The sequence below is a fragment of the Malania oleifera genome, chromosome 8 (assembly GCF_029873635.1).
Source record: "Malania oleifera isolate guangnan ecotype guangnan chromosome 8, ASM2987363v1, whole genome shotgun sequence".
NCBI lineage: Eukaryota > Viridiplantae > Streptophyta > Magnoliopsida > Santalales > Ximeniaceae > Malania > Malania oleifera.
This window is the reverse complement of record NC_080424.1, coordinates 90,649,364-90,658,889: the sequence shown is the minus strand read 5'-3', so window position 1 is coordinate 90,658,889 and position 9,526 is coordinate 90,649,364. Positions and strand designations below refer to the sequence as shown.

Below are 9,526 nucleotides of genomic sequence, written 5' to 3'. Positions count from 1 at the left end.
TGGCCAATCAAGGGTTTGCGGCAAGGGATAATAATACCCTAACCGAGTTCAATTTTGCTACTGGTGAGAAGGTCTCTTGGCAGACTACACCATATGTCTAGGTGTAACCTTTTGCTACTAGTCTTACTTTGTATCGATCAATTAAACCATCTGCATTGTGCTTAATGGAGAACACCCGTTTACACCCTACCATCTTCTTTCCTTTGGGCAAGGGAACAAGAGTCCAAGTTTTATTTTTATTTTTTCAATGCCTCCATTTCTTCCTTCACAGCTTGGGTCCACTTTAGGATTTGTCAGAGCTTCTTGACTATTGGTGAGAACACTACCCAAGGGGAGTAAATGTACAAATTTCCTGAGTGGTTCGGAAAGCCTTTTGGTAAACATATAGTTGGCGATTGGATACTTTGAGTTTCGTCCTCCAATGTCCGGAGAGTATCTATTTGGTGGTTTTCCATGATTATGCCTGAAAGGTAAAGTTAGCCAACATGGATATCTTTTTCATTAGAGTTTGAAGGTCTAGGAGTGTTCTCGAGGATATTCTCAGGAGATGGGTCTTCGGGTACTTCGTTATGAGGGGGGTTTTCTATTTCAGCTTCAACTTCAGGTGATGTAGACATATCTCAGAAACCTATATCCGCTTTCTCAGGAGAATTGGGTAAGGAGGAAGAGAAAAATATCTCGGACTCCAAAAAAGTGACATCCATGGTTACATAGGTGTGTTTGGTGGTCAAATCATAGCATCGATGCCCTTTTTGGTGTACGCCATATCCCAAGAAGAGGCATCGAATGGCACAAAGATCCAGTTTTTTGCGTTGATTTTTATGAAGGCGGACAAATGCAACACATCTTAAAATTCGAGAAGGAAGCATCAATACCGTAGGTAAGGGACCATATGTAGGTGGGGTCTGTAACGAAGTCTTGAAATTCAAGATTTTGGAAGGCATCCGATTGAGGAGATGCATGGTCGTAGCAGATGCATGGTCGTAGCAGCAGTATCAGTCTAATGGTCACTAGGCACATAAGCCCCAAGTAATAGGTCCTGAGCAGTTTCAAGAATATAACAGTTCTTTCTCTCAACAACATCATTCTGTTGAGGAGTCTATGTGCAAGAGGTTTATGGATAAGGCCATGATGCTTAGAAAAAAAATCTTAACTGGTTGATTCATATACTCACCACCATAATCCAATTGAAGGAAAAAAAATCTAATTTGAATTGTCTCTTATATTAAGGGATTTACAATTATGACTTTGCCTAAAATCTCTCTAATTAAGAGCAACTCACACCAACAAGGCCCACAGAATAGGGGTAAGTTGGAATTCCCATGCCAATTCAAACTTCATTTTGGGCTACCATAGAGAGCATGCACACACGCAACATAGGACTCAAACAGGGTAATGAGTTACAGGTAATCACTTCACCCCATTTCTCATTTCACTATTTGTCTTCAACCCTTGAAGAGGAGAGGAAAATCAGTTTCTTCAATTGCGCTTAATATTTTAAGTTTTAATCTTAAAAAGAAAGTATAAAATGAAAAAAAATGAATCATCCTAATTATGTAGTTCAAATTCAGTAGTTCAGTAAACTATTAATAGACCATAAAAAGGGGGGGAAATGAAAGAAGGCCAATTTGATTCATGTTCAATTTCAATTATTCGAAGATCCTTCCATGCGTCTGAAAAACGATAGCGACTTTACAATCTATTTTTCTTTCCTGTACTGACATACACTTGATGTTCACGGCACTGACAGTGTTATTGCAGGCAAAAATAAGAAAAACAGATGTTGGCATTCCTCACAACTCAATATGAGACAATTCTTTAGCACATATTTATGGAATAGGCCACTTAAGCATTATAACATCACAAGCCAACCTTGATTACATTGCCAGAGACGAACCAAATTACATTACATAAGGAACATGACAGCACTTTTGAGCTAGCTGACCGTTCAGCTGCACAAATGAGCTATATATTATGCTTTCAGCCCACGTCAGTCCAACAATATCATTCAACTCTCACATAATTCTACGAGTTTGAAATCTTCCGCACCCGTTTTTGTTGAATTGCAGCGATGAGCTCAGTTGGGCTTAAAAAATTTCAGTTTAAGTCCGTTGTTTACTATACTCCAAATACCTCCAATGGAAAAGGCCAAGCTAAAGGCAATCCCCAACCACCCCAGGATCCAATTGAAATACCAATTGAAACTGAATTTTGCTGGCCTCTTTATGAGAACCCACATGAAACAAGGGTATGCAAAGGTGACAGGAAGAGTGAGTCCACCCAAGAGACCAGCAAGACTAGAGAGGAAAGGAAGTGCCACCCCAATGAAGAAGTTGACAAATCCGTAGAAGACCCGGAAACCAGAGCGGACCCAGATCGAGCAAGGGCGGTTGGTACGGCTGGTGTAGCTTGCTTCAAAACTGTCAAAGACGGGCATTGAATATATTTGGAAACTACTCAAACAGTTGAACACAACTAGCAGAAAAGTCATGGCAAGAAGCCCTCTTGGAATGTCATGAATGTGAAACCTATACAGGGCATTGAGAATCCCTCCAGAAGGCATCTGCAACAAGAAAAAGATAGGAGTCCTACCGTTAACAAGCAGACAAGAAATTAATTACAACTAGCAGTTGAGGCTGATGACAGCAAATTAAATTGTTCCAAGCAGCCGTTGGAGTATGAGAAGTACAAAATTCCCAGAGGAAATTATTAAAGGGAAAAAAAAAAAAAAACGTCATGGAAGCATTTTCTTTTCATCTTACTTATTTGTTTTTTCTTTCCTTTTTTTTTTTTTTAAAGTTGGGGAGCGGGGAAGGTTCCTTACCTGCAATGATATGACACATTTTGCATACAACAAACATGTTCTATGACAATAACATGAGAAGTGCTGGAACAAAAAGAAATAATCACACTCGTTCAAAATGTTTTAACAGTGACATAAATCTTTGCTGTGGACAGTGAGAGATCTTTAAGTTTGATGACAACTTTGATCTCTACTAGTGTTCTTTTTCTGAAGAGAGTAACTCCCACTGAGAGTTGTTGGAGAAGCGATGTAACAAGTTGGGTAAAATTAATAAGCCTTTCAATGTTCTTTAAGTTTTGAGTTGAGTCAAATAGAGTCGACATAGTAAAATATTTGAACTGGACTTGACTCGGCTCAAAAAATGTTAAGCTCGAAACTCGTCTTCAGATCAATCAATTTTATAATCGTTAAACTCGAACTCGACCCGGCTACAAGTTCATAAAATTCAAACTTGACTCGATTATAAATTAATATTAAGTATACATGTAAATATATATAATGTACACATAATATTAAATATATTTATAAAATATATATTATAGACATATAATATAAAATTAATAAAATTAAAAAGTCTGATTAGGCTTGAAACTCGGCTTGAACACTATTACTAAGTTTGAACTTAACTTGTTAAAATACCCAAGTAACTCAAAGTCAAAATCAAACTCGAGCAAAGTCGAATCGAGTCGAATTAGAGGACAAGTCGAGTCCGAATAATTCACAAGTAAGCTTGACTCACCTACCTCCATTTCTACATACAACTCTCTAGAGGATTCAAAACCATCGCTTGAAAATGTTGGAATATTTTCTAAAATATATGATTTTTTGGGTTTTCAAAGCCTTCCATTTATGAATTTTCTAAAACATTCATGAGGAGTGTTTAATGTTATGTGGGTTTGTCCTACATTGGAAAGGTCATTACTAAATGATAATGTGGAATAATCTCTTAAAGTTGGTTAAGAGATAGTGCTAGTGTGTACTCTAGTGCACCCTAGGACGGTACCGTCCACACTCACGTGCGTGGCGTAGGCAGTAGGGCGCTAGTGGTGCATTTAGTTGACGCACAAGCACTTAACACGCTTGCATCGTTGTGAGATCATGATCGTTGATCATGACTAGATGGTTAAAAATTAATCTTATATTTTTTAAGATTAAGTAGCGCGACCTGATCGACGATACCATCGACTGAACATGAATTCGCGAGAGTCTTGACCCGGCTCAACGCCGGGTGCGACTAGGTCAAATACGCTTCGTGATTTGAACAGATGCAACATTTCAAAGGCATAATTTTGTCTATATAAAGACAGAGTTAACTCCATGAAAAATATAGAAAATTTATCATTCTCTCCTTCTCTTTTTACAAAAAGCTTCCACAAATTATATTTTTTTCAAATCGAGATTCTATTATCTGCAGAAATAGAATTCCAGAAAATTTGTTCAGATTACTCTAAGGGTGTTTGTAATCAGTTTTCATTTGTGTATAACGCAAACTGATATAAGATTATATTCTAGGCTTCACTGTATTCAGGAAACGTATTAACTGACCCAATACACACCGATCTGGTGAGGGTAAATAACATTTTAAGGAAAACAACATTATAACGTGCCTTGAAGCATCTTTTAATCTACAGTATTTTCCTATCTTATTCCTACAGAAAATTGTGCCCTTTATTTGTATGTTAATATGCAATGAGCAGCTCCACTTAGTTTCAACACTATTAGAGTAGTGCAAAATAATGATGGATTGTTTGGTTTGCCGTAAAGGTATTCCTTGATGAAAATTTTGGAAATGTAGGTAATATTTCTTCATATGTTCCTTATTATTTCATTCAACATCTAATGAGAAAGGAACAAACGTTCCCATAGTGAAATTTGGGAGTAGTTATTCCATGTCTATTTCTTGTTATGGACTCGTAAAAAATTTCATTTATGTTTTTGTATTAACATAATTTTTTATATAACTAAGTGTACTTAGCCTACTATAACTAATCTATTCCGAAGAATAGACACTCCGTGCAAATCAAACACATAAGGTAAGATTTTCTTCATCTTATGTTTGTTGTTAATGGGCAAATCCCTCTTTCATAACTTCCCACATGCACCTGTATCTGATAGAACAGCAAATAAAACAGCTGGTATACTTACAAGGTTTCCATAACCCCAAAAGCCTCCAATAGCAACAGGGAACAAGCACATGGCAATGAAGAAATAGGCAACTTTGGCACCCCTCCACATCGGCACATGAGCTGGGTGCTTAAATGTTGATGGCATTGTTGCCTGAAAGAAACCAAACTAACTTCTTAGACGATAAATTAGATGATCAAATCCACATTTCCAGCTAAATTTTTTGTGTGCACGTGTGTGAGGGAGAGAGAGAGAGAGAGAAAGAGATAGAACTTATTCAATTGTGTTGTATGTTACAGAGCACCTACCTGAATCTCCAAAGCTAGATTGTGGCCTCTGAATGCAAAGGCTATGATTCCAAGTGCATTCATGACTGAAAATACAGAAGCAGAGAACGAAGGCAAAGAAAGGGGCTGGTAAGAAATTGTGGGTGGCCTCTGTTGGCTTACAGAGAGGACCCACACCATGGTTGAGTAAGTAATGGCTGTCACTGCCCCTACGAGGGAGAGCCCAGCAATTGAATTGAGGTTCGGAAGCTGAGATAGAACAATGCATAAGGAAGTGAACACCAGATACCACTCCACTGTCGTTAGAGGATTAGATGAACAGAGAGGCCCACAAACTATCTGGAAGAAAAGTTTCATGGTCTCCCCTCCAATGAGAATCAAAGCAGTCGCAGTCCCTGCTGATAAGTAAACAGTCGGGAAGAGAGCAAGCCAGACACCTAATCTTTCCCCTGCTCAAGGAAAAAATGCATTCAGAGTAGTTCCATTGTAGCATGTCAAGAAACAAAACAAAATCTTAAAAGACAATTAGGATCCCTAGTTAAGCAGACTGGATTATAGCATGTCAAGGTATTTAATTTTCTTGACTAATTGGTAAAGGTGTCAGAATGCAATCTCACCGAATGCTGCTTGTGCAAGCTCCACGTATCTGTTGTACCTCTTCCCGGGAACTGCTTCATGTAGCTGGACTAGAATCCAGAGAGTATAGAGTTGCCAAAAGTAGGCTATGGTTAACGAAAGTATTCCCCAACTCCTGCAATGCATCAAAAGAAATAACCAAAGAAGCCAAAACCATGTCAAGCCAAGGAAAGCAATAACAAACTTCCAATGTCATATTTTGTATGTTCAAACAAATAATATAGCACTCAATTAAATTATGTGGAAGGCTAAGAAGCAGAGGTGAAAATGGAAAGGCAGGGTCAGGGGGTGGGGTATTTTAAATTTGACAGAAGGAGCTGAGGATTTATCTCAGCAGTTCAAAATTCTGGATGCAAGGGCCACCACGCGTTTTGAACTCTTCTTGCATGCAAAGTAGTATGCGATCGTCGTAAGTACAATATGTCTTCCCACTAGACATCTTCAGCCTTGAGCCATTGCTTTAATTTGTCAAGGAGTCAAACCCCACATGAAGGTTTAAGATTGAAACTGAGAGATGAACAGGGGAACTCTGAGCTCAATACAGTGCTTACTGTTTTATCCAAATATAGAAGAACAATTATACGTTCTAAATGAGTAGTAATTGAGTAGGGACTCAAATTGTCTTGCTAGAGCTGAGAAAATTCCTCTTTCAAACTTTGGAAAATAGGGTCTATTTTGATCAAGAATTTTGGTTTGGGGGGGGAAAGGAATGGAAAGGAAAAGAGAAGAGAACTCTTTTTTCAATGTATTTTTTCTCTGTATCAAATACTATTAAAACTGAAAATTTGTTTAACATGATTAAAAATTAAGAAAAAATAAACTTGAATAGTATATAGAACCAAATTTTTAATAACCAAATTTTTAATAACCAAACATGAAAAATTTGATTCCTTTAAGTTTTTCTTTCCTTTACTTTTTATTTTCTAAATCCCAAATGGGTCTTAGAGAAAGGAAGGAAAATGCAAAATAATAGGAGTTTGTTTCGTGGTGGAATTAAAACATTTTCTTTTTTCTAATATTTAGTTGTCTAAAAAATTATAAAAATTTTGCCCTATTTTTCAAGTTTCAAATTGAAAAGGTAAAAAATAAATAGTTTGTTCAAATGTACAAAATAATTTTTCATTTTTTATTTCTAGATTTCAAAATAATCACACAAAAAAAAAAACTTGTTTTTTAATTTTTCAAAAAATTCATATAAGGTAATATTTGATATCATGGATTTTGAAACTTGAATTTAGATTTGTGCGGATTTAGAAAAAATTATAATATATAATTCACACAAATTAAAGTTCAAGATCAAAATTTCATGCTCCAGTACACAAAGTAAAGATTAGAAACCTAGGAAAACAATAAAAAGATATTTTTCAACTTTTCTTTGCAAATTTTAAAAATTGAAAATAAGATGACGCTTTTATAATTATTTGAAAAATAAAAAATAGAAAATAAAACTATTTTCACGTAAAAACTATTTCTAATAGTTCATTTATTTCATACAAATATTGTAAAAATTAAAATTTAGTTAGTTTTTTTAAAAAAAATTAAAAAACTAAAAGAAAAAAGAAAAAAATATTTTTAACAAGCACTTAACATGGAGGAAAAAAGTATAGTATTCAGGTAACTTTAGAATAGAATGAACGAAAACTTTAGCAGTTTGCTTTGGGTTGCCGTGTGAGGTGTGAACCTAGGAGCGACATGCGCATCGTGTCATCCTGAATGGGAAGAAGCATCCTATGTAACAATCTATGGGCTACAAAATGCTTTTCGGTCTTCATTCTCTAAAGAAGAAATCGAATTATGGATTGTCCCCCATGTATGGCCGGCATCCCTGTTCAACAATTGATTTTGTGTTCTCGAAAAAAGGAAATGCAAATGATGAAAGGAATAAATTATCAGTCGCCGCAAGGATGTTTCTTCCTCTCATTCAAATCAAACTCAGTGATGTAATTTCCTGGTAGACCCACCAACCATGATTGTTGTTCTGGCATTCCTCAGAGAGAGAGAGAGAGAGAGAGAGAGAGAGCGCTTGAAATAAAATGTAGACATGAAAAATAAAGTAAAATTACCATTGAAAACTGTATGTTAAATTATATTTTTTTTTAACGAAAAATATGAGGAATGAAGGAGAACGAAACGGTCATGAGCCGGAACTGCGTTTACAGCAACGTCGGCCGGCCAGTTCAGTTCACTACTTTATTTAATCCTGAGTTACATACCACAGAAGCAATCTAACTCTTCGACCCTTAACAATAAATGAATAAACAAAAATGAAAACAAAACAGAACTGGTGGCGGCTTTTAGAGTTTAATCTTCATTTAATGCACGAAGTACAGATATTAGATTAATCCCCAATGAAAGGGACCGGGGAAGACGAAGCATCATAAAACGAACTCGACCTAGGCCAGAAGGAAAATTATATTTTAAGCATCAATCGTTTTCCCGCAATCTTTTCAAGAAACAAAATCCCACAGATCAAACAACGAGGATTAAGATTGACAGAGAAGGAGAAATTAAAAGCGTACCAGCCGAGGAAAGAGAAGGCGACGGGTAGAACGAGGGCTTGGAAGCCAACGCCAGCGTTGAGATTGTGGAACGCGGCGTAGTGGGCGTTGCCATTGCGCGACTCTGTGATGGGGAGCCAAGCGTCCTGAGGATTCAGCTTCGTGAGGTGACCTACCTCCTCCAAGTACCCCTTCATGTTCACCAGCACCCTCTTCATCGGCGTCCCTATCGGACTCAGAAACCTCGGCGATATGAACGACGTCGGTGTCCACGTCGCCGACGTCTTCGCCTCCTTCGGCCTCGGAGACCTCTGCCCCGACGGAGTCTGTATCTCCGGCGTTGACGCCCTTGGCGTCGCCGGTATCGATATCAACTCCGTCTCCGGCCTCTCGTCCATTCCCCCAAAAACAAAAAACCGAAGAGTCGGTATTGGCGGTGGAGGTTGCTTCTGCTGCCCCTTTTCTTCACTGTCGCTCTCTCCGTAACTGCACCTCTGCAACCAAAAAGCAGAGCGTACGAGAAGAAATAATTGGGGGTTTTTTATTTTGTTCTGATATTTTTTGCCCTTTTCAGATTGTCCTTTTTTCTCAACCCAGCTTCATGAATTCTCCAACGGCGATTCGAAAGATCAGTGTCATGAAAGTTTGCACATTTCCGATCGCCGCCGTCGGTTGATCAAATCAGGCTGGTCATATATATATATAGACGTAGAGTGACCAGAGTGACAGAGTGAGTGAGTGAGTGAGTGAGTGACGGCCTGATCGGGTGTGGAACAGCGCAGGGAGCTTACAGTGCGGCGGAGAGGGGAGGGGGTCCACGTGGCGCCGTGTCGGGTCGCGTCCATCAATCGGAGGGTCCATGAGTGATCATTTCAGGTGGGTCCGGGTAGGGGCCCGGAAATTTCGATTGGCGGATTGGAGAAGTGGGGGCGGCAGGCACGCGGTGAAGTGCGCGTGGGGGAGCAATTATCATTTTGGAAATCAGAGCGCTTAGCGTGCAAATCTATGCTGTGTTGGCGTTTAATACTAGGTGGCTGTATGGAGTTTGACTCCGGATCCTGCTTGCACCTGTGAAACGACGTCGCATAGGGTCCAAATCTCAGGTTTTTACTGGGATTCGTCAAATCTTCAAAATGGGATTTTGACATACTGACAGCAATCATATTACTCCAATAATG

General features: G+C 38.3%; 1 protein-coding gene across 1 annotated transcript; it reads right to left on the bottom strand.

Annotated features, from left to right (window-relative positions):
- Positions 1-1,768: 1,768 nt before the first annotated feature.
- Positions 1,769-9,108, bottom strand: LOC131161541 (lysine histidine transporter-like 8). The gene is made up of 5 exons (XM_058117371.1): positions 8,370-9,108; positions 5,832-5,965; positions 5,236-5,663; positions 4,949-5,080; positions 1,769-2,563 (listed from the first exon to the last, which is right to left on the bottom strand). Exons 1-5 carry the CDS (start codon positions 8,744-8,746, stop codon positions 2,078-2,080), a joined length of 1,557 nt encoding a protein of 518 aa, XP_057973354.1. The 5' UTR covers positions 8,747-9,108; the 3' UTR covers positions 1,769-2,077.
- Positions 9,109-9,526: the final 418 nt, after the last annotated feature.

Coding starts and splice junctions, on each gene's coding strand:
- LOC131161541 (XM_058117371.1), bottom strand. CDS start 8,746: ATGGACGAGAGGCCGGAGACGGAGTTGATATCGATACCGGCGACGCCA. Junction 5,966..8,369: donor GCCTTCTCTTTCCTCGGCTG/GTACGCTTTTAA, acceptor GATGCATTGCAG/GAGTTGGGGAATACTTTCGT. Junction 5,664..5,831: donor GCTTGCACAAGCAGCATTCG/GTGAGATTGCAT, acceptor TTCCTTGAGCAG/GGGAAAGATTAGGTGTCTGG.